The sequence below is a fragment of the Lepisosteus oculatus genome, chromosome 1, assembly GCF_040954835.1.
Source record: "Lepisosteus oculatus isolate fLepOcu1 chromosome 1, fLepOcu1.hap2, whole genome shotgun sequence".
NCBI classification, from domain to species: domain Eukaryota; kingdom Metazoa; phylum Chordata; class Actinopteri; order Semionotiformes; family Lepisosteidae; genus Lepisosteus; species Lepisosteus oculatus.
Genome location: NC_090696.1, coordinates 31921598 through 31947451, shown reverse-complemented (window position 1 = coordinate 31947451; position 25854 = coordinate 31921598). Strand labels below are relative to the sequence as shown.

General features: G+C 36.4%; 1 protein-coding gene and 1 long non-coding RNA gene across 2 annotated transcripts; one reads left to right on the top strand and one right to left on the bottom strand.

The window, feature by feature from the left end:
* LOC138238434 (uncharacterized) lies at positions 1-11016 on the top strand. The gene is made up of 2 exons (XR_011189465.1): positions 1-180; positions 10506-11016. It is a non-coding gene; the product is annotated as an uncharacterized lncRNA (long non-coding RNA).
* Positions 4208-24721, bottom strand: etnppl (ethanolamine-phosphate phospho-lyase). The gene is made up of 13 exons (XM_069189269.1): positions 24429-24721; positions 19912-20030; positions 18657-18816; positions 17891-17965; positions 17267-17360; positions 15842-15958; positions 12638-12720; positions 11743-11968; positions 9790-9944; positions 8691-8780; positions 8150-8280; positions 7105-7181; positions 4208-5679 (listed from the first exon to the last, which is right to left on the bottom strand). Exons 1-13 carry the CDS (start codon positions 24689-24691, stop codon positions 5536-5538), a joined length of 1734 nt encoding a protein of 577 aa, XP_069045370.1. The 5' UTR covers positions 24692-24721; the 3' UTR covers positions 4208-5535.
* Between the last annotated feature and the right edge of the window lie 1133 nt (positions 24722-25854).

Below are 25854 nucleotides of genomic sequence, written 5' to 3'. Positions count from 1 at the left end.
TTTTCTTCTAGACCAGAATCTCCCAACGAGTACGCCAATGTGGTGACACTACACTGTCCTTTGCATGAGACTTTCAACCGCCATCCTGACTGCTTGGTCCTCCTCCTGTTCACGAGACTAAGGGTGTAAACCCCAGTGCCCTGTGTTCATGGCAGCTGCATGTCAACAAGGTGGAACAAGGTGGGTGCTGCACTTCAAGAACAGAAGAAATGATTTCCCTCCTTTATGTAAAGCACCGTAGAATAAAAAAAACACTAAATACAATTGTAATTATTCCTGCTAGTCTATGTTTTGAAATCTCAGGATACAGTTTCAGTACGGTGAAAATAATTATTTCTTGGTCAAAATTATTTATTATTATATATTTCCAATTTACAGAAACTGTGTTTTGGTATCTCAAACTTTGACTATAAGTAAAAATTATTGTACGACGACATACAGGCAAAAAGAGAATTATTCCTATTATTTGGAAGATTTAGTATTAGATGTGTTTAACGTCTGTTTATCTTACTATCTTAAAAGAAAACATGGCACCTGCTAGAGTGTGTAATAACGTGCATTTCCCCTTCTATCAGAAAACCGAGAATGGTTCTCAAAACTGTTTAGAACAACAGAATTGCGGCACTTAGGGATGAGTGAGAGGCTGTGCAACCAGCTGGTGATTCTTTCAAACATGCAGCCTGACAGAGAAGTGGAAGAATATACAGTGAATTATCTTACCAGGAAGGAGATAAAATAACACTTTATGTTTACAATTTACCTACACCGAAAAAGTGTTTTTTTCTGAGAGAAGAAGTCCAAAAACAAAAAAAAAGTTTGAGTAATGATAATAAGTGCATAATTGCAGGCCCAAATCAATGCATACAAAATGTAAGCTCTGCAGATAAAGGTGTCCCAGAAAAAAAGAGGAAAATAGCCGAGAGAGAAAACGTGAACTATTCAGAGGTCTAAAGCTAGTCTCTTCCTAACTAGGACTCTACTTGTCTGCTGATCTTAATTTCACAGCTGAACGTTCTAAATCGAAGGAAAGAATAAGGTAAATTGGTATTTTGGAGAATTGCTTTTCCAGATGAGGTTCTGCTTTTTTCTTCAAAAACACATACAGTGCTCTAAGATCAATATAGTTTTATTCATCATTGTACTGTGATGTCTTCCAGTTATGGGTAAATCGACTATTTGTTTTTAACATTTTATCATTTATAAAATAATAATCAATTTTCAATCCACACGGTCTTCCCTATTCATACCCTCTCACTCCACTCAGTCTCCGCTCACTATTGAGGTTCCCTCTTCCGAGCTCAACCCTTGCTTTACCTTTTTGGGAAAGAACACTTTAAACCCAGTCATCTTTTGGCCCTCAAAACCCTTGCTCAATCCCTTGACAATGCCATCGCTTTACGGTGTTAGGAATTGGTTACTTTTGCAACTTTACAGAATCTTTCCAGGATTAATCTACCACAGGCTCGCATAGGGTCCTAACGAGCCACTTTGCTGCAACTCCTGACACAGACAGACAGATATAAAAGACCATTCCTTAGTATACTATTTTCCCTTTGGATCCTTAGTGCGAAATATGCTGAAATATTTAAAGGGCTTTATTAATTTTCTCTTACATCTAGAGGAAGAAAGAAATTTCCTACCTCTCTAGTAGGTCTGCAGGAGAAAAATGATGAGACCCTCAAGCTGTTGTGACCAGTACTGCCTTGTGATATTGAAAAAAATAGTCCAGAACTTTGCGTTAGAGACCCATTACACATCCTTCAAAGTTGTATTAGTCCTCTAGCGTATACCCACATTTTTGTTATTAGGAAACAACTGACGAAGTTGAAAAACTATCAAAAATGATTAAACTCCCAGCCTCTCTCACCTACGATCTGAACCTCACAGTGCCTTCTTTCTTACCAAAAACTCAAACACACATTGAAATCTACCTCTACCTCACATTTCATAAAGCTCACTCCCCAGAATTTTCTATTCTTTATTTAATTCTGTTAATGTATGGTTTTGCACATTACCTGTTACCTTTTGTTGTTTTGCACATTGCCTGTTGTTGTTTTGCACACTGCCTGTTGTCTCTGTCTTTTATTATACAATTGTATTGTTTTTTTTTGTACTGCTTATCGTCTGAGAGCTAGCTAAATAGCATTTCGTTATACCATATACCTGTATATGAGTATAATGACAATAAACTTGAACTTGAACTTGAAACCGCACATGTCCTGGGGAATAAGAGATTGTGCCTTTTTGTCCTCTCCCAGGTGGATGTGAGATTGCAGTTCAATAGGGGTACATTAAAAAAAGGATATAAATGTGTGTGTGGGAGGGGTGGCATTGGAAACTTTAAATTGTAAATCACAAGTAACATTTCTCTTGGCTGGGTTAGTCATTTTCAGCTAAATCAAATTCACGGGAGAAATTCAACATTGTGAATTAATTACAGCTGTGTTGCCATTCCAACTAACTCTTACCCTTCAGCACTATCATACGTAGGAAGCTGAAAGATGTAATTGTGTGAGAAGCCCACTGGAGCAGCCTTTCATCTAAATATTTAAAATGAATGCCTGAGTCATGCTTCTTGAATTGTCCTTGTCCACTGACGGGGAGGCCACTGACATGAAAACTTTGCCAAGAGAACAAGCTGTGCTCCTCTATGAACAGAAGATCCTCTTTCCAATGGAGCAAACATTTTTCATAGTGTAGATTTAGTGAAAACATTGGGTTGTGAAATACATGATATGTGCTAACACTTGACTGTTTACATTTGATTTGTAGCTTTTTAAGTTGTTTTTTATTTTCAATGATAACTGCGAGAGGTGAATTTATTCCTGTATTTAAATCTTGGAGAAGTGTTATTTAAAAAAAGTAAGATGGCTGACTGTTGAGTCAACAGCATCATTTAAACATTATCTAGAGAACCTGTGCTGTGATTCCAAGAAATCAAACATTAACGGGGTGTTTTTGGAGGTTTGTTATTCAGAGCAAAATATTTCTGCGTACAGTATATCAAAAGTAACTGGACAGGTTTAAAGGTGGAATGCTTTCAAAAGAGAACTGAAACAAATAATCACAAATTATATGATTGGTAGATCACAAGTGGCTAAAAAACAAGACAGAATATTGTTAACATTCTTGATATTTGGTGTTTTTAAAACTGATGGTCAGAAAAGCAGAAGGTCAAGTGGTTCACCTTTGTACTACAAGTCTGATAAAAAAGTAAGAGTAACAATTTTTAACTTAATATCTTTCCAGAAATGTTCAGAAAAGTTCTTACATCTTGTATACCTTTATATTTTACTTTTTTATTCCATATTCCTTTTTCACATTACAGTATTTTGTGGCTACCCTTTAACTTTTCCTTTCTTTTCTTTTATTGTTTCTTGTTTCAGTATTTTGAAAAAATAATATCATGAAGTATACAATTTTAGAGACTGTGATATCTGAGAAAAGTAAAAAAGGAAGATTCAAATTTAAAACTCTAAGTGAATAAATTACAATCTGATAATACTCTAACAGAATATAATTATTTCTCTGTCTACTAAATGTACTGCCTTCTTCCTGCTGAGATAAGCAAATCCTTTGAAGTGCCCACAAATGGCCTGTCAATTAGTTAAGAGAGGATAAACTTGCAGCTTTAAAAAATTGGTCATCCTACCGCACAAGCCTATAATGGAAAAAAGTGATTTTCTGGTCTACTGTTAACACTGCAGTAGTCTATTAATATTCTTGCTCAGCAACACTGTAGAGTCCTTGTAGTTTCAAATGCCAGGGTTCAGAACAGATGCTCAGTCTGGGTTCTGTTCTGCAGTTCTAGGCATGATAGAACAATCTACAGAATATGATAGATCTCTTACTCGTTTATTTGGAATGCTATTGCTGATTTATCATGTAAATTAATTCAGAAGACTAGACCAATGCATTCTATCCATATTCCAAGTAAAGTTGCTCAATAAATTTTTTCCCGTTGATTTGCTATTTTCAGTCATGCACACACTGCCACTGTGTGCCTTCATATAGGTACAGTACATTAAAACAGTAAATCAGTATACCATGAATAAACAGTCTAAACAGCAAGTTACAGGATACTGTATACATTTCAATGCAGTTCTTATGTGACCTTTGATGATTACTCTGCTTGATACGTGATTTTATAAAAAGGAATAGAGCACAGAAATAAAAAAAACAATAGCACTGAAAAAATAAAAATATGTTTATAGTATAATTGAGATTTATTTGTTTTTTAGCATTATTTGTAACATACTGTAGCTTTCAGCTTTAAAACAAATGCCATTTAAATTGAATTGACACTGCTTTAGAAAGTTCAACTTAATCCCAAACACACTCTTTGTTCATGAGTCTAAGAGATACATGATGAGAATATGTAAACTGAAAGTGACATTCACCACCAAATGATGAAATTATTGCCTAAATATCATTCAAGTAAAAACAGATCTCAGGAAAACAGATTTCCTAATTTTGCATCCAAAACTAGACATTTTCATGTAAAGATTTTTTTGTAAGACTAGGAATTTTCATGTAAGACTTCACTGCACTGGATATTTGTGCCAGATATTTGGATATTATCTGGATATTTCATTGTGTTACTTTTGAAAAATCCACTTTTTAGTCTTTTACAGTGTATCGCTATATACTGTAGAATAGTAAATACAATATTTATAATACTAATTTTTATTTTATAAAGCACCTTTCATGAAACATCATCTCAAGGTGCTTTACAATAAAACAAAAGCAAGAGAAAAAACAATAGAGACAGGTTAATTATTAATTACCTACCCTGAACAGTGGGAATCGTATACATGGGCATGGCAGCGTTAATTACCATGTGCTACCAGACAAGTCATCACATTTTGCCCCAGACAATTAGGAACATCACAGGCAGTATAAAAGTCCAGACTGCTCTTACAGAGCCCAACACTGGAAAAGAGCAGTAACAGAACCATTCAAGTTGAGTGAGGACAGTTTTCCAACACAAACACATAATGGCACAATATGCACTTCAAGACTTATCCAGACAATCAGCAGATTGAATTTTATATTCCCAGCAGAGGTTTAACATATAGACATAACATAGATGCATTTGTAACACCTACAAAGAACACATTTAAAAGGGTTTTCTTTCTCCCTCTCAAGGTCTCCCAATCATTTAGGTACTATACTTAACAATCAGGCTCTACATATCTTTAAAGGTATTTTCAGAGCCTCCCACTTAAATGATGTTATGCTTCTTACAATTAGTCTTAGAAATAAAAATACATGAGATAGTGTTTTTGTTCTGGTATAAAAGTTACATAAGGCAAATGGTATTTTAAGAATATAAGAACATAACATCTTACCCAAAATTCCAAAAGTTTTAAAATGACATACTGTATGTAATAATCATTTTTTATTAGACCTATAATTGTTTCTGCATAATTAACCTGAACCACACATCTTATTCCATAGATTTTATAGTTAATGCTCCATGATTCTCAAAATATCTCTTAGAAAAATATGTTTACAAGGTAATAGGTGATTGCGTTATGTTCTTAATCTTTTCTTAGGCATTGCATCAGGGGAAAATGAGATGTCTTGACTGCCTGCAGATCCATTCAAATGTCCTCCATTCACACAGTCCTGATGCTCAGATCCTTCACTAGTGTGTTCGCTGATGCTGAATGGCATCTACAAAAATTCAACATATTAAATTAATTCCTAAAACCTTGACTTTAGCATCTTACAAATCTGATGATTGCAGAACAAAAAGAAATTATAGTAAGTGGTAATTAAATCTACAAAGCTGTTAGCAATTAGGTGAAGCAAATTGTGAAAGTAATTTTTCAGCAAATGAAGATATGAAGAAGAAAAAATAGAGCATATGATTATGTTTTTATTTTCTGGAAATCCATTTTAATGGGTCATCAGCATTGAACTTTGTTCTTAAATGTATATGGAATTTTGCGGCCACGTCTTTCAGACATACTGTACCTGACCTCTTAAAAAAAACAAAGATACATAATTCCCCTAAACCTTCAAGCTTTCCCATTTGTAAATGCATGATTCATTGTAATGCTAAAAACAAAATTACAAATGTAAAACAATTTGTTTCAGAAAGTCAGTGCATTTATTTATAAAAAATATGTAATATTTGTGAGTTACTTAAGAAAAAGTGCATCATTTTTGTGAAGGTGGCACTAATTGTCACACTGATCTCAATTAAAATATCAAGGGCAGCAAACAGAGTAATTCATAGTGTCATGCTCACTTCTACTGCTGAGCTGTGGAGTGAGTATTTACATGGTAGCCAGCCACACCTATATCATTTGTCATTCGGCTCTGGTTGCCTTGGATATTAATCTGAGAGGAGCCTCACACCACCTGGAGGCAATGTATTACCACTCCCACCTCAGGTGGTTCAAGCTACTTCAGCTGTGATCTGACAGAGCTTATGACCCCTGTCATAGTTTGCTAGGCTTTTAGCTTCACACTAAATTCTTAGTTCACGCTGTTTGTTTCCTGGATTCTGGACCCTCACTTCACCCTTATTACTTTCATTGGGTTCTACTCTTTTGCTTTTGTAGAGTGTTTCCTAGTTTATGGACCCTTCCCTCAGTTTTGAGTGCAGATTTCCCTTTGTACTGTGCTTCTGTGTCAACCCAGCTTTGAACCTCACCTGTATAGGACTTAACACTGGACTGCATTTTGCTGCATTCCCCTGCTTGCAGCACACACTATGCCTCCTGTTCATGCTCCCCTATATACTTGACTCTTGCCTGTTTGTGAATGATGGTTTATAGTTGGAGCCAAGACCAGGCCAGGTTGTTCTCACCCCAAAATTTTTTTTTAAAACAACGCTTTGAATCTTTGCATTCAGGTAGTAAAGTCATATATGCTTTAATATGAGGGTTATTGTCTGTATCTAAATAAGAATGGCACAGCCTTGTAATTGCTATTATTTCCTAGGTTGTCTACAGGAAGCCTTCTTAGTTGTCTAGACTAAACTAAGACTTTTGTGTTCATTGCAATGGCTCTCCCAAGATTTATTTTCTGAATTTTCTAGCTATATTATCTAGCCTTTTGTGACAGATTGCTTAAATTAATGTATTTTACCCTTCTTTTGTTGGTACCATTTTCACAGTTAGTTGTGCTGCAGTGGTCAATTTGTTGTCTGATTGTTTCTTCAATGTCTGAAATAGAAACCAGAACCTTTTAGTTATAACAGCAAGGTGCAGGTGATACACAGTGACTGGAAAAAAAATGTTGATACTTTGCTCCCCATGCTGATCTCAACGATATTTAATAAACACAACCTGAGAGATGTTTTTCTTTCAAATCTGATAAGTAAAGTAATTAGGCATTTCTCAATGTCCAACTATTTCTCTTTCCTGTTTCTATGGAAGATTGATTATTTTGTTCAGCAGGTATTCTTTTATCCTCTTCAACTGAGGAACTTAATCACAGTATACGACCAATTTGTTCAACCATAACAGGTGGTGAGAGTACTTCTAGTCCCTGGTCTTTCCAGGTAGGGTTCATGTGTAGGTCAATCAGTCCATGCAAACTTTCTTTTGCTGAGTCTGTGAGGCCACTGAAGCAGTTATTAATGCTCTCTAGTCTAAGCCCAGAGACAAGGGATAACTGTATCAACTCTTATCTCAACAGGTGGCTTATATTTAGAACATCTGGTTTTCATTCAGTGGATGGATTTTAATTTTCCACTTAATTTATTTTGCAGTGAAGGATTAAATTCACTTCAGTAATTCAATGAAGGAATACTAGTCACCTGTACGCAGAGAATAGGTAATGATATTGATGCTATCTTAGCTCAGACAACCAGCTTTGTGTTTTGTTGTTGAAAAGCACTTCATTTTACCTAACTTCTTTCCTCAGTATCCAGTCCCTATCTTAAGTATGTTTTAAAAAAATATACTTAATCGAGGATAATTAGAATATTCAAAATAATAAAATAGCAGAAAGATAATAACAATTTAATAACAATTTAAAATATTTTACAGCATGAGAAAAGATATTGTTTTGACAGGAAACACAATGAGATATTTATTGTACTTTCAAGCAGTTTTATTTTCAAATACAGGATGTCTACATTTCTGTGTCATGAAAGTGCAGTAATTGTTTACCAGAATATATTTCATACCTGTGAGAATTGCATCTATGTTAATCACCACAAACTTGGCATCCTCTTCAGAGAAGCACATTGGTGGCTTGAATTTCAGAACATTCCTATGAGGGCCATCAGCACTTAGCAAGATATTATGTTCTTTAAGCCTGGTGAGTTAAAAGTCTCCCATCAAACACAGATACAAATGTAAGCACAATGTAACATTCCTAAAACATAGAATAAGGTGACTATAGGCATTCAGAAGTTGCCCAATTTATCTTTGCTTTACACTCTGTGTAGGTAGTTTTTATGATAGTTCATCATAATTTTATCAGAAATTGCCCCTGAAAAGCCATCAGAACTGATTAGGTGGAGTAACATGAGAGAGTGTGATGGTAATGTTTGGTTTTATAATTAAATCTGGGCTCTGAGTTACTTATGACCATGGGAATCTTTTGGAATTAACCCTTCAAGGAGTTTTAATACTAATGTAGTTAGCACAATTATAGAATATAGGGGTCAGGCATGAGTACAATCAAATATCTTTTTTCAAATCTTTTATTCACATATAACCCACCTGTAGATCACGTCCTGTGCTTCAGCTGTGGCTGGGGTCCTCTTTATTCGGTCCTTCACCAAGTCCACACCGATGAACAAACCAACACCCCTGAGACAGAACAACAGAAAAGGCAACACCTTGAAGGAAAAAGCTTTCATAAATCGTTTTCATCATACTTTTTCCATGATAGAAGTGAACACGTTGTCATTTCTAATTTTGTGAGTTTTTCTTAATTTGTTCCTTCCCTTGACTTTTTATTTTTAGTTTTAGCTGCAATGTGTCTATTGTTTTGCCTACATTTTAGTAGTAATGTGAAAAACTGGGTCTGCTTTGTCATTGTGCTGACAAGAGATCAAGTTACAATTCAAGGTACAGTATAACTATAAAGGAACAGTATCATTTCTCACTTTGCTGTAATGCCAAAGCTTCAGGCAGATGAGATGTGGATGAAGGGTTTGATTTTCAACCCAGTTTTGAAATGAAATTGAAATTAAAGAGCAGCTAGGCTAAACATGTTAGAAGAAAAACGGGTACAGAAATGGCAAAAACATGCAGGCAGAAGCTACAGGGAGAGTAAGGAAAGCTAAGAAGCACCATAAACAGTTGAGGTTTTTATGCCCGAATGAGCAAAAAATAAATTATGTGGGTAACATCATAAGAATACACAGCCATAACTGAAAACAGGGCATGTTTTTTTGCAAAATTCCAGTGAAACACCTTTTTTTCTTTCTATATTAGTAGAAATATCAGTTGTTGGTCATAATGCTTCTTTTTGTGTCTTATAAAAAAATAAGAATTAGTATCCTCAGAGTGCATGTACAGTAAATATAAAACACCCTGTATGCTCTCGGTCTAGTTTTTCACTTGAGGAAACGTCAGTTTAGAATGGCTTTTATGATTAGATAAGCTGACAAAAATAATCTTTCATTATCTCAAGTAGAATTTGTGTTTTCTCTGTAGCACAGGTCAGAATAACAGGTATCTTGAGGACCTCCCATCCCTGCAACAAGATATGATAACCTGTGAAGAATTATCCCAGTTGCTGTGCTGAGGTCTATGACACATGACACAAATGAATTTTTTAAGACCAGTTAATGAGTCTTGCAGCTCTGCTTACCTGATGTCTCCTATAAGCGGATGCTTTTCTTTCTGCTGGTTGAGTAGGTCAGTCAGGTACTTCCCCACCCTGTCAGCATTACCTTGGAGATCCTCTTTCTCAATAACATCAAGCACAGCTAACCCAATTGCACAAGAAACTGGGTTGCCTCCAAACTAGTAAAAGTAGAAACAAGGGAAAAGTAAGTTCTGGAAAGCTAGAACAATAACAGTCTAAATGAAAAGTCTTCATTAAAGTGCCTTATATTATACAGGATGATTTTAAGTGAATTCTTCACTGTGGATATAGATGATTAAGTATGATTAAATTTGCAATAGGTTAAGTGTTATCCAAAATGTCTGGGCGAGTCAGGGCTCACAACCCTCGGATTCCTTGGAAGCTGGGCATATTTCCATGAGACGTCACATTCCCCCTGGGGCTATACAGTCTTGCTCGAGTCAATTGCCCCAGCCTTCTTCATCCAATTAATGGGTGCTTTATACATCAGGCCAAACTACTTAAACCCTACTATGCCACTGATCTGGTTCTGTCTCATGGAGCTACTTTCAGGTAATTTGCTTAATACTAGACTATTTCCTTCTCAGCACCAGACTACTAACACAGTTCCTTGCAAGAATCCAGTACAATGGTGCAGCCTCTAAGCCCCTGTCTGCATCTGCTCTGAAAGAAATGCCTTTTTTCTTCCTGAATCTCTGCTTATCTTCATTCTGTTTCAGCAAACTCTGTCAGCCTCCATGCTGCCAGACCCCATTCTTCTCCTGCTTCAATTTCACCATCTCCTATCACCAAGGAATGAAGACTGGCAAAGCCTTTACATTATCAGCTGCTGTGTATTGGAGGTGCTTGCCTTTTTTCAACTATGTAAGCTCTGAGGAACCCATGCCTTCCAGCCCTCCTTTTGCATTTAACTTTTTAGATTTTGTGTCATAGTATGCCAGCAGCCATATCACCCTGCAACTCACAACTGGCAACCCCCTGAAGCTAAGCAGGTGTGAGCTTGGTCAGTACCTGGATGGGAGACCACCTGGGAAAAACTAAGGTTGCTGCTGGAAGAGCTGTTAGTGGGGCCAGGAGGGGGCGCTCACCCTGCAGTCCATGTGGGTCCTAATGCCCCAGTATAGTGACGGGGACACTATACTGTAAACAGGTGCAGTCCTTCGGATGAGATGTAAAACCGAGGTCCTGACTCTCTGTGGTCATTAAAAATCCCAGGGTGTTTCTCGAAAAGTGTATGGGTGTAACCCCGGCGTCCTGGCCAAATTTCCCATTGGCCCTTACCTAATAATCCTAATAATCCTCCTAATTGGCTACATTACTCTGCTCTCCTCCCCACTGATATCTGATGTGTGGTGAGTGTTATGGCCCACTATGGCTGCCGTTGCAACATCCAGGTGGATGCTGCACATTGGTGGAGTCCCCATTACCTGTAAAGCACTTTGAGTGGAGTGTCCAGAAAAGTGCTATATAAGTGTACAATAATAAGCAATTATTACACTGTCCATTTATATTCTTCACACTGTACAGTTCCCCATGTATATAAGAATGAGACATACCATTTAAAGATGTCAAACATCATTTATACTTTATTGCTGTTTATTTGGTTGTGCAGCCATTTGCTGGATTTGACATCTAACTTAGCACTGCTCAAGGTGTAATCCTATATCCAGAAGGAGCTACAGTACAGCTATCCCAGATGTTTACAGCATTTTGGCTGACTTGTTATCATAGGAGATTGTTACAAATTGAGAATAACCTACATGTATCAAGCACAATGTAGGTGTGTGTCTTAGCCACACACTTCAAAACCCAATATTTGTATCAGTTTCCATCACACTGCTTGTGGAGATAGAGTTAAGGAAACGTGCTCATGAAATGAATCAGTATAATCATATAATGCAAAGGGTCTGTAGGCTCCAAACATTACATCAGAAGGAGTTATCATTGTGGACTCACCGTGTTGAAGTATTCCATCCCAGATGACATGAAAGCTTCTGCGATTTCCCTTGTTGTGACCACACAAGACATGGGATGTCCATTGCCAATGGGCTTCCCCATGGTGACAATGTCTGGAATGAAGTCTTCCCCTTGAAGCTGGAAGGCCCAGAAGTGCTTTCCAACACGCCCGAAGCCGACCTGCACCTCATCTGTAATAACCACCCCACCTGCTTGCCGCACGTGCCTGAAAAGGAGAGCAAGAATCCTGTGCCACTGTGCTCCTCTACTGTACATGTAAAGAGCTGGTCATTCCCGAAATGTGAACTCCTTCCATCTGTCAGTGATTTAACAATCACTTTATTGAAGTGTATTGTGTGTATTCTAAGATCATTTATACTTTTGAGAGCAGGCTACATTTTAGGAGTAATACTTTTACTTTTAAATAAACCCAAGTTTTTCTCACTTTTGTTAGAAAAATATAATTTGAAAGTTACCCTTAATAATGAGATTTTGGTTTTTCAACAAGATACGTAGTTAGGAATTTGTGAACAAAAAGATACATTTGAAGAGTATCCATAACACATTTTTATCACAATTTACCTACCATACTACTGTACATGATAAAAAAACACGAGAGAAGATAAAACATATTTTAAATTGAAGATTTGTGAGGTAAGTGTCTTTAATAAAGGAACAAGTAAAGGTTTATTCCATGCTGAAAAGAGAAGAAAAGAAAGGCTCTATTGGCGAAACCTTGTGTTTCTTTTCTTCTCTTTTCAACGTGGAATAAACCTTTACTTGTTCCTTTGCAGCCTACGCATGCTGACACAGCTACCTACTTGAACGTCTTTAATAAAGGACCCCAAATTTCAAACAAAATAGGTGAACACTGAACAAGTTTTTTTATACATACTGTGCCACTTTCTGGAAGTAGCCTTTTGGAGGAATAACCTGACCTCCACAACTCTGCAGGGATTCCGCAATAAAAGCAGCAATCTACACAAAAGAAGATGACGTGAAAGCTACACACATCCATATCTAAGCCTATTTTTAAAAAAACTCTAAGCACGAATAAAAGAAAATGATAACTGTGCCATCTTTTAGTATCAAGGGACTTGAGAGCCACCTGTAAAAGCACCACCAAGTCCTTTTTCTGGCATCAAGAGGGTCCTCAGAGACTAAAAAAATAGCTGAAGAAATGTCTAAGACAGAATTACTTTGCTGGGGAGGAAGAAAAGTAGTTACACAACCACTGAGCACAAGACATAACAGGCAGGGCGTAATACCATTAAATAAAATTAACAACACAAATTCAGACATTAGTCAATCCACCACAGTCTTACATTTTTCTTCAACTGGGAAATCTACAGGAATGCAAAATTCCCTCAGAGGGTACAGCTCTCGTCAGTCAAGCAAGTGAGCGGTCACAGTAGTTAACACTCTGCTTTCCGCATAGTCTCTTTGAGTCTCTAGGAGCTGCATCAGAGATGTTGTCCTGGAATAGAGCCCGAGGCCTGGTCATCCTGGAATAGAGGGTTAGGCCAGAACCTCTGCAGCCTTCTTTAAAAAGCTGCAGGACACAAGCTACTGCAAAGCAGTGTGCAATACACACTATCGCCTTTTTGTGGGTGGCCTTCGCTTGCTCAAAGAACAACACTTTCAGGACCTGCCTGTGAAGACAAACTGTAGGAGGAGAGAAGAAAAAAGGAACAGGTAAAAAAAAAAGAAGAAAGGTTTATTCAACAGTAAAGACTCAATAAATTGTAAGTAACATCCATGGTGCTTTGAAAGGTTCAGTTTCTAGAAGAATCAAACAAAACAGTTGGAAGGTTTTCTTTTGGTAATTAATAACTATAAAGGGAAGAATAAAGCTTTTTGTCAATAAAGCCAAAGACATATTTCTTTGAATAAGTTAACTTCTTCAATCGACTTAGTTAATATTTACTGTACTGAATTACATTTTATCTCAAGTAATGTTATGTTAATTCAGGTAACAGTTTTAAATATTATTTTCTGTCATTGCTAAAAGATTACATTTTTTCTGAAAAATGTAATAACAAAACACAATAAAAGAATTGTGATGTATGTAAAAATGCTTTCACGTGTAACTATTATTATTCTAAAGAAAATTAGAATTAGTAGGTCAGTAGGATAGCATTAATAGGGTTTCGTTAATCATTTGTTAAAACAATCATAGTTTTTCTTTTTACTCTGTGCAAATATTATTCTTTTCATCATAATCTTAGACAAATATTGGAAAGAATTGCAACTATCATTGCATAAAGTGAAGAAAATTTTAGGAGGTGTGTTAGCAGCAGAGTGTCGCAATGGTTTATGGGTATCACTTCTTGTCCTGTCACAATGATATGCGAAATGGAACTGTTATAACTGAAACTGTTGTACTCCATTTTTTAATGTAAACACCTGTTCATGAACTTAAACTTTGTTTTTAGTGCAAAACAATGGAAAGACAAGTTTCAAGTAAACTGTATATCAGAGTCATTGCAACTATATGCAGTACAAAACGTACATAAAGAAGTAAGCTATAGATGTTTTGAAACATAATTTTGCTTAACAGTCACATACCATGATATAAGAACCACACATGAAAACGATTATACTATGAATTTTGTTTTCATAATCCTATATGAATTTTTGTTTTTCTAAACTATGACTTGACTACACCACCTCCTCTATGCTGTCCACTCATTATCTTTGTGGCTTAACACCTAAAATACATGGACCAGTGAAATCCTGATTGTCCTATCATTTCTGAACTGCTGTGCTTTATTATTTCATGTTTTGTAAATGTGTAATTTAAATGACTTTGAATTTTTCTCTTTCTTGGAAGCCTTCATTTTTGGGAACCTAGCTTTCACTTAGATTAAAATAAAATGAGTATTGATATTAATCACTATCAAAATATCCTATTACATGGTCTTCAATGAATGAGCCAAGAAGAGATAAATGAGAATGCTCTACAGTTCATTATGTGTTATCTCTAGGTGAAGAGCAAAATGGAATGTAATGAAGCTATGTGTCAAGAATGGAGCAATGATTGAAATTACCTGGGCCCTGTCTCCTTTATGTTAACAGCCTTAGAAAGATTTCAAAATATTGCTAACACTGCAAATTAAAAATATCTTGCTAAAATGCAGATCACATTACAATAGAATCCTATAAATGCCATAAAGACGGAGATAATGCAAACCCGTTCCCACACTAATGGTAAAAAATATTAGCCATTAAATATATTACAGTAAACCCTAGGTTCAACAAACTTCATATTTAACAGACACAATATGATTCATTTTGTCAGAAATACTGGACTTTCTCTGCAATGACTGGGAAATACAACAACAATTAAAACAAGGTACAAATAATTACTACATCGGTTTAAAATTCAGGAGTATCAATGCCATACAGGGGTAGGTCAATTACTTACTATAAGTGTTGGTTGTGTTTTGTATGCTTTATCAGATTTTATACAGTTTTTTTTACAATATATGGAATAAAAAGCTTGTGTATTTATGATAAAAAAGTAATAGGCACAATTTTCATTGGTTGTGATGACTGTTATTGTTAAAAAAGTCAAAAGATCCAGAAAGCATACTGTATAAATAGTACTGTATGTATATATTTCCCATATTATTGTGTGTTTCAGAGCTGAAAAAAATGACAGCGATTTAATGGACTTTCTGCAGTAACAGACACCCCTTCCCCGTATTAGTCTGTTAAACCAAAAGTGTGCAATTTACTGTTATATACATAACAATATACAGTTTACACATATGGATATAATATATGCATACATGTACATTTAATATAATTTAATATACATATTTAATACATGTACTGTATGTAATCCATTGCAACTAAATTTGGAGCACTAGATCTAGTGAATTAGAAGCAGGAGGATGTTATTTTTTGGTTATTGCAACACTGTTTTCATGGGACTTAAACAACTTAAGCAAAGAAAAACTTTCTCATGACCCCTTCTTAGAACAAAAAAATGTACACAGCGATGTAAATCTACTGCCAGCATACACCATACTTGAATACTTGAATGAATTCAGTAAATCCCCAAAGACAGGAATGCATGTGAACGGAAGCACACCTTATGTCCTTTCCTGTGGGCATCACAAATAATGTCTCTGACATCATCAGCATAAGCAGTGGCAGGGTCAGGATGATCTTCCCGGTATTTTCCTCTATAAATGTCAGGGCTAGGAGCCTAGAATTAAAACAAATAATAATAATAATAATAATAATAATAATTGTTTACTACTGATAGAAAAATTAAATTATTTTAAAATGGTAATGCATGAATATGAAGCTTAATATATCAAACAACGGTATTGATATTCATGAATAATGAAAGCTCTTAACATAGTCAGTTTGGCTATGCAGAAAGCATTTTGTTAGATATTCTTGAAGTGATTTACTACTAAATTTAATTCCTTGCACGTGCTCATAGAAGGAAGTGGCAAATTGCAGCCACTAGAACATTTTGTCAAGAAGCAGAAAGATATCAGGTAAGCTTTATTCAATAACTGTCTTAGTTATCAAAATTAGATAACTAATTGGATTTTCCTGAGTCTACAATAGAGGTTTTAATGAAATTTGCAGAAGAATTTTCTGCTAGGAGGAGTGTCTTCAAGGATGACAATGTCCAAATCCACAGAGTACATGTGGTCACTTGATGATTTGATGAACATGACATTGATGTTATCCACATATCAAGGCCTTCTAAGTTATCTGATCTGGGACACAATCTAGCTTTTATGAGATATTGTGGAACAATGACTGTGAAAATGACCACATCCATTGACCAGGTGTGAGAAGATTGACTTTTGTGAGGAAGGATAGTACCACATCCCACCTGCAGAATTCTAGACATTGGTAGACTCTATGTCAAGTGACTTTACACTGCTGTTTTAATTTTTCTGTTTGTCAACTTCCTGTCTACTACTGCATGCTTAGATTAACCAAAAATATCAGAAAAGGAAGTTTTTCTTTATGTTCCCATACTAAGGTAAAAGCTAAAGGCAGACCTCTACAAAAACATCTTTTGTTTCCTTTTATTTAAATTAATTTCCTGATGGTTATTTTTGTTCTGCAAAGCATTCTGCTGTTGTTTCTGCTCTAACTGCTATTTTTCATGCTGAGTGGGTCTATTTGAGCAGAAATAACTTCTAAAAGCTATTTCCTAGGATGCTCACCAGAGAGGAGTATCAGCATCATTCTGTATTTTTCGGATTGCTTTTGTTAGTAAAACATTATCTGTTTAAGGCAGTGAATGAATAGAAGCATGAATAGAATTTCATGCATAAATCCCTCTGAGGTGGTTTAGTGCAGTTAATACTTAGCATGACAAATACCCATTAACGCATAAACAACTTAGATCACAAAAAGGAAAAGTGACAAGGGATGGAAAAATGAGGCTGATGAACATTATTCCCTTGAAGACACTAGGAGCTCCAGTGTCAGAAAGATATTTTAGAACATGTTCAGTAAAGTCCCACACTAATGCAATACTTACCACATAGACAAAATCCTTTTTCTGATGCTCTCCTAGCTGCTGAAACTTATATGGGCTGATATCAATGAGGGATGAAACATGGCCATGATATGCACTGCAATGAAGGCAGTTAAATTTAATCTGTAGCTTCAAAACATGTATTCATCAATCAGCATTGGTTAGATTTTAAACTGAATCAGAACTGAACCAAAATAAATACAGGACGAAAGTTAATGTATCAGATGAGCTTTAACAGTAATTCGCTGCATTTGTATAGCCTCTTCTTTTTACAGTCTTGTGATCTGTAACTGTGCCTTGTACAACACACAGCTTCAAGTCAAAATGTTTTCAAATAAACAAAAGCAACATTCAGACCAAAACTATAAAGTGAATATTTTAATTATAATGTTACTGCTCAGAATGAAAACCTTCACTACTGAAATAAATGTCAGTAAAAACTGCAAAGAAAGATCCAAAAACAAAATATGTTAATTGGACAAATATTGACTTTGGCATCAATTGAAAACAGATGTGTTTTCAGATAAGATTACTGCACTACCTTTGTACCCCACCTTTGTACATTCATCTTGTTTTAGCTTTAAAGGTATTTCTGTTAGAGATTAAAGAGATGCACTTCTGACTTACTGGTCCAGAGTGATGATGTCATTGTGCCTCGTGTACTGCCTTGCCAGACGAAGAGCCAGGTCATTAGCTTCTGAACTGAATAAAAAAAAAGTTCAGAATCGCTAAACTGTGGAATCACAGTTCTTCAACACAGTTCTTCAAGGCTGTCTTCAACAGCCTTTCATTACCCAATTGTGCAGATCACAGAACATACAATAGACTCAGCTACAATAATTTCTGTAAATCTTCTTCCTAAAGTGTTACTTTGAGAGATGTGAAACAGTGTGACAATTCAGCTGCAGTGTGTTTAATAGGAGGATAAGGAGTTAGTGTTTTTGCTCCACTTTGTAGTGGAGTGACTTTAGACAATATTACATCTACCTAAAATATCATTTACAGTTAAAAATAATCCCAAAACCAGTAATCACTTCAAGAGACAATTACTAAAATTGAATGCCTGTAAAACAGTAATACTGTAAATTTTTGAGACACCATTGTGTTTGTTGCACAAAACAGTTTAAAAGTTAGTTTATTTGTAAACTGCATGTCCACATTTGTTGTATGTTGGACTTTTCATCTCCATAGTGCCAGAATGTTGATTTATTTCCCAAATCAAGTGAAAATCTTCAGTGAGACAAATTCTCAGTGGAACAAGAAATAAAATTCTCAATGATATTATGTTTCACAGCTTTGTAATAATACATGTTATGATATGCTTAGGATTTTGAAAGGAATTATTTAAGATTTATAACCCAGAAGTAAAAATGCTAAGAGCACATAGACATACCCCGAGTTCACAAAATAGCAAACCGAGAGTTTGTCTGGCAGGGTGGCTACGAGCCGCTGGGCATACTTGACAAGGTGGTCATGCAGGAATCGGGAATTAGTGTTCAGGAGCTCCATTTGTTTGGCACCAGCTCTCACTACATCAGGATGACTGTGCCCCACTGAAATAAATAATGTGTCTTTTTTGTTGCATTGCGATAAATAATTATATGTTACATACAGTATAAATCAATATCTGGAAAATACAAGACAAATTAAAAGATATTGAAACAGTAAAAAAACAAACAAGTTTGTCTGGATGTAACTCTATGTTATGTATATTTCAGTTTTTTTTAGTATTGTATAAAATTATTAAAAGCAGTATTTTTAATGCACACAGGCAGTATTAATACATAGCTGACACTTTCTTATTTTTAACACTTTTTGTTAAGGAATATTAAAATATACAGTATCGTTTTAAGACTTGCTGTCTTAGCAAGTTCTATCTGAAATGTTTAGAAAATTTTCCTTGAAATCTAATGTCAAGTGCGAAATGTCTGTGTAGGAATGTTTTAAGCACATGGGAGGTTTTTATTTAAAGGTGAAGGATTGCTGTGGGAAACAACTGAAGCACAACAGCTGCATTTCTTTGCGTTCAGTCAAATTCTAATAACTATGAATATAAATGATTAGGATATACGTATAATACTTTGGCTTTGGCCAGAGGTCAGCGCTGTCAAAACACCCCACACTAATGAGAAGTGAACCAGGGAGAATGCTGCAATGGTTGAAGTTGGGGTGGAGGTAGAAAATCTAAAAAAGATGCTTGCAGAGTTGCGGACCAGGGATTATTCATACTGAGAGCTGAAGAGTGAGATTAGAATTGTCCTTAACACCATTTTCTATAATCCTCTATTCTGAATAGGTTCGGCCTGTTCAAATAACTACAAAACACTCATTTACTGTCAGATGACTAAAAAACCTGCAGCTATGTTTGTGGTGGAAGATGATAGTATCATGCACATTTTTCTGTTGAATTCTTTGCATTATTGTATTCATTTTGTATATACCTCAGACCTTCTCTCTGTGTGGAAGGATACTTAACATGTTCATTATTACAGAAAAATACCCTCCACCAGGCATCTAAGAAAAAACAACAAATCCCACAATAGTGCGATAACTTTAGAGGTTGAAGAAGATCAAAATGAAATTACAGGAACACGTATCATTGTACAGTATGCTGTATGTATCAATAAGTGTGAACTGGCTCTGCTTACCATGAGCAACATTATTGATGCAGTCCAGGTATCTCTCTCCCCTCTCATCATACATGTACTGGCCCTTTGCACGGACTATCTTAATGGGATCATGGCTGAAGAAAACTTTGCAGGATGGCCTAAATAAAGGTTAAGTACAACACATATTCAACAATGTATTTCTCAGATTAGACAAAGAACGTCTTAATATTTTCTAAATGTGATTTACATTTTCGTAGTTATGGAACCATCTTTCACAATTTGATGATTTATTTCGTTTTGTCACAGATACTGGAGTTTCAACATGTTGGCCCAAAAACAATGCAAAAATCTTGCATATTGCAAGGCATGCTATGCAGATTGCAAACTTAAAGGCCAGAAAACCTTCCAAATGTATTTGATATTAAATGATACCTGTGGGATGTTCCCTAGAAAACTGCAGAGTTCTGCAGAAAACCTTCATGAATCAGAAGGGATTTGGGCAGAAAATATTCAACTCAGAACCAGAATTCTATGTCATATGACAACTTCAATAGACAAATACTTTTATATTAAATGGCATGACAAAGAATGTGACTTTCTTGTGAACAGGCTTTGGCTGGCATGGTAGCATTGTATGGCTCACATTTTTGGGTTTGGATTTATTTCCAGACTAGGACTCTTTGTGTGTAATTTGTATGTTCTCTCTGTGTTCCTTTGCTTATCCAGCTGCTCCATTTTTCTACTACTGTACCTTCAAAAGACATACAGATTGGTGTATCTAGATTGTATGTGTTCTTGTGTTTGAGTTCTGCGATGGACTAGCATCCTATCCAGGGCTCAAACACAACAACACACACACAAGCTTCTTTACCAGGAGTGTCTTTCTCAATAGGGACGGAGAGACAAATATGTCCCACTTCAAATTTAAACATTTAGAGTTCTTTTTTTTAGATTTTCAACCATTTGAGTGTCTCTTTTACTTTCAAATAAACCAACTGTGGTTCAAATTCTGTCCAAACCCATTGCAGTAAATCGCCATGTCAAATTAAAAAGGAAGCTAATAGAAGATTCAGAAATAGAGGATAAGACCTGTGATAAAACAGTGTGAACAAACATTCCATCACTTCATGAACCAGAGAGGTGCAACGGTGCAGATGGAATGTAAGGATGGGGTGCTAGAAAAGATGCCCACCAAGTTGTGAACAGACAACGGGAAGTTATTTGTACTGTAGAAGTATGGAAGTCAGAAATTAGATTTTGACCTCCTCCTGAAGTTCTGTTAAATAATACCATTTCACTAGTTTGTTCAAATTCTAATAAAGCCAAAATAATGAATATAAGTGGATACTGCACTTTGGCATTCACCTAGCTGAGGAAGAGGTCATTACACACAAGTTAACTTTGGCTGACCAAAGATCAGCACTGATATTTGTTCAGCAATCACTGATCTGATCTCAGCACTGTCACAACGCCCAGAAGGATCCTGGACTTAAAAGGAAGTCTGTTCAGCTGCAAAGTTTGACAGTACTATAGTCTAAAAGTAAATAATAAGTGTTTATGATAATAACTTGAACCTTCATAGAGTAGATTTTACATAGATACTGTATGTACTGTATGATGCATGCATGTCAGAAAACACAACAGAATGGATGAGGATGGATTGCTAGAGGAACCCTTGAAAAAAGAATAAATATTATCTACGTTCACAGATGGAAACTTGGAGGGGAAAGAGTCAAGGGGCTCAGCACCAGTTGGACATCAAATAAGGGAGGGTAGGGGGTGGGGGAATCGGTCATCATATCAGCCAGGGCTGTGATGGGGCATGGGCACCAGGCACGTTGAGGTCTGTGAACAAAGAGGCCTGGATCTAGTTTAGACTGACGCTGCGTGCTCACACCTTCAGGGTGGAGTGAGAGTCTGGGACCAGTGGCTTCCTATGGGGACAGAGAACAAGAGAACTCGGGAAAAGGGAGAGACAAAACAGCAAGGAGAGGCTGGGTTGTAGGTGTAGTAGGTCAAACAGAAGCTTAACCTGAAATAGAGAAAAGTGGGGAAGACTGTGGAGCAAGGGGGATTAGGAGAAGAGAGGAGGGGAGAAAGGGGAGAAAGTGGCTGCAGTTGAACAGAGTTCAAATGAGGTTGACAAAACCAGGAGAACTAAAAGAAAAGAGCAGACACCATGACAAGTGCAGTGAGTTGGTTGTTTTCCATGAAGAATTTAAGGTTGAAGAACTGCTTTTTCAAGAAGAGATGAGAATTGACTTTGATAACAGCCAGTAGAAGGGCTGCTTGGAAATAATCAGTAGTGCAGGCTGGATGTTGAGAAGCTAGAAAAATGTCAATGGTAGTACTGCCAGAGCCTGGAGAGCCTGGACAGAAGCAGTGCTAAGGAGTTGGCATCAAGAGCAACTGTGGCTGAGTGGGAGAGACCCGGGACTTAAGGTGCCAAAGATATTGGGCCAGGTCAGATACTGGTGATAGGAGGAGGGGGGAAAGGCAGACATTAGGTGCTGTAGAATGCCTGCTGACTGAGCCAGAGGCAGGACAGTGGACACTGGACAGACCCAGGACTAATGGGATGGCATCCAGAGCAATAGCGGCCGAGAGGAGAAACCTAGGCTGGAAGACACCACAGACAACTGGTAAATAGGCCACATTGGCACAGGAAAGCAGAAGAAAGTGCAGAAGAGTAGAGATTACATTAATTTTTAGGAGGTTGAGGAAAACAAGAGGCAGCAGGAACAGCAGAACAAGCAGAGATATTAAACAAATAGAGGGACAATCACAGACACACTTTCAAGAAGAGGGAATGTTAAGAGAAACAGAAACAGGGTGACCAAGCAAAATGGAAGTCTTAGGGGTAGCAGAAGAGGCAACCCAGGAGTCTTTTTGATAATCTGTAGCTGTATGTACTGTAGCTGCACGCGGGGTGACGTCATCCTTAGAGGAATAAGGAGGATAGCCCATTTGTTTAATTATACATGAGATGAAATCTTCTGTCATTGCAGTTAAGAGTGTGGTCCACATAGTGTATAGATGAATAATGTGTAAGTATTTTTCTTTTTAATTCTATCTTGTTTTCTCTTTCTTTGTTGTTTGGGACATGGTATATATTGTATATAGGTGAATAATGCTTGAAAGCATGATACTGTATGTAGAATAGATATTATATATTTTTTCTTCCTACCTGTCTTTGCCCTTTCCGTCCTTCTGTTTTTAAAGTGTGGAATACAGTCCACATATAGACAAATAATGCATGAAACAAAAAAGAGGTGTTTGCATGAAATATATAATGTGAATGATATAGTGAACATTGATAATCACTATGATTTAGAACAGCTGAGTGAAAACGGCTTGTTTGTAAGTATTCCTACTGAACCTCAGTTAAGAACTTCCATTTGCAATGAAAAACCTCAGCTGGTTGAAAACGGAATAAATGTCACTTGGCTTTTGTCATGCCATTGAGTCATACAGGGCAGGTTTATACTGTATTTGATTTCATAAACAATAATGTGCAGGAATCTGATAGAATAGCGAGTGTGATAGCCTGAACTCAGTTTGAAAAGGACAATGGATGCTTTTCCCTGTGTACAGGTAGCTCATCCATGTTAGTACAGAGATACTGTATGACTATTTCCACCTGTACTTTTTTACATTTTGTGTTGATTCTTTTGGGCTTTACTGAGGCAAGTCCAGTTACAGGTTAATGTGAAAGATTATTTTGTGCTTGCTCTCTGCTCTGCAAAGCACTCCTTATGTGATGCAATTCTGTCTTCTTTAAAGAGCTGAGCTGTAAATTTTAATCTTGTTGGTATCTTAGTTCACCATTGTTTATTATTCCTTGGTATTGTGGTTTATAACAGGTGAAGTGTTACTAATCTCCAAGATAAACAACAGCTGTTGTCGAATCCACATCATATTGAGATCCGTATTGCTATAATTGTTACATGCCCAATTGTCCAATTAGAGAACCTTGGACTTTGGATCCCCTGACTAGATTATCGAGAGGTCCTAGTCGTCGAAAATTAGAATTAATTTTCCTCTTTTCCTCATTTAAAGCAATAAAGTAACTGCTACAGGGATGATATGTTGTGTATGGAGAACCTCAGGTGGATAGCATTAAGTAAAGAACAGAACAAGCCAAATATTCTGGCATTATGCTGTACTTGCACTACAGTTTTCAGTAATAAAAACAACATTAACATCGCCAAGGAAAACGCAACATCGAATCGTTAATTTCACATGAAAACTTTCCATATGCTCTGATTGATCATTTTCTGTACTGCTGTTATGCAGACCCGGAAATTGAGCTGCAATTGAATACTGCAATTGAACTACTAGGTACAGCGCAAGGTAATCTAAGTGTTGTCAACAGTTCAAGCCTGGGTACAAGTGAACTACAGTCCTATCCTGAAACGCAACGAAATTGCGAAAATAGGGGTGCATTGTCATCCCAGGTTTTGAAGAACTGAATTAAAAAAACTGAACTTATTGTTTGCGGATCACTTTTCTTCACTACTACTACTAATAATAAATCACATGATTTAAACTCTTACCCAATGTGTCTCTTTCTCAGCTCAATTGTTGTCTTCTTGTTTAAAGTTTCTGTTGACATCTTGAAACCCACATTAAAATACAGCAGGGACCAAAACCTTCTGTTTCTGTCTCCCAAGTTCAGGAAAGAGGAGCCTCTGTGATCTGCGGACTGTGTTGATACCCTGTACGTTATGGTCCTTGCCAGTGTGGTTTGTACCCTCCCATTTATGAGTGTACAGCCGCCCGCTGGTATCTTCCTTACCTTACAGCGCGGCGATTGCATTAAAGCAGACTGAACTAGTCTGTCAAAGATTATATGAAGTTATTGCAGTGCACTGCAGTTTAGATACTGTGTTACGTAAATACTGTACAAAGATTATTAAACTTTACAACAGTTTGTGAAAAGGTCATTAGCAGAGCAAGGTTTTCGTTGAACATTAAGTAGGTTAGACAGCAGACCATATGAATAGCACTTAAAATACGTTACTACCCATTCCGTTTAAACTGAAATCTACAATATATTGAATGTTCTATCCATTCCGAATAAATTAAATCCCCATCCCCACTCCTCGACAAAACACTGGCTATTTCGCGATACTGTTTTACATTTAAAAATTCATAATTTCATAATTTTATTTTTTTCACTTTTTTCAATAGAAATTAAAAACAATTATTGTGATGAAGTCAGGTTGTCGATTGGCACAGTACAGTAGCTTGAAAATTTAGTCAGAACATTACACATTGAAGACGTTTCAATTTCAAATATAAATATTTCAAGGGCTTGTTACGTTCCCCTGTAAATAAGAAATTACATCATACGGGCGACCTTTATTTTTTTCATAAGCCAATGCACTCAGTCTATTGGTAAACTCAAAACCGATTATATAACAATTACAACACTGTATACTTTGTAGAGGCTGTATATATATATATTTTATCACGCATGAATATCGTTCTATAACGATAGAAAAGGGAAAAACAAATGAAATCCCCCATTACCTCTCTGAATTGAATGATATGGACTCATAATATACAAATAAAGCCGGATCTTTTATTTAAATTATTATATCTCAAAATATAAATTTCTTAAAATCATTTGAATTAAAAACTTATACTGTTGGTGGTATTATCGGGAATTGTTTGGGTTTTAAACTCTTAAGTAGATGGTTGTGAATTCAAATTCCAGGTTAGGACAATGCTGTAGTGCCCCAGAGAAAGGTGCTAAACTCTCAACTTAAACCAGACTGGGACTAAGAAAAATATATTAAAATAGTCATTTCCATCCATTCGTTTTCTAACCACTTTTTCCAACACAGGTTCGGAAGGGGAGTCAGAGCTTATTCCAGTAAGCAATGGGTACAAGGCAGGATAACCCATGGACAGAACACACATGGGGGAACACAGACATGCACACAAGTGCAAGTTTTTCCGAGAAGCCAGATAACA

Bases quoted from the DNA above. Each gene is read 5' to 3' on its own strand.
- etnppl (XM_069189269.1), bottom strand. From the start codon at position 24,691: ATGCAATCGCCGCGCTGTAAGGTAAGGAAGATACCAGCGGGCGGCTGT. The intron at 17,361-17,890 runs GTAAGTCAGAAG...CCTTCATTGCAG, and splicing joins GACATCATCACTCTGGACCA to TGCATATCATGGCCATGTTT. The intron at 8,781-9,789 runs GTAAGCAGAGCT...GTTCTGTCTCAG, and splicing joins CCGCTTATAGGAGACATCAG to GGGTGTTGGTTTGTTCATCG.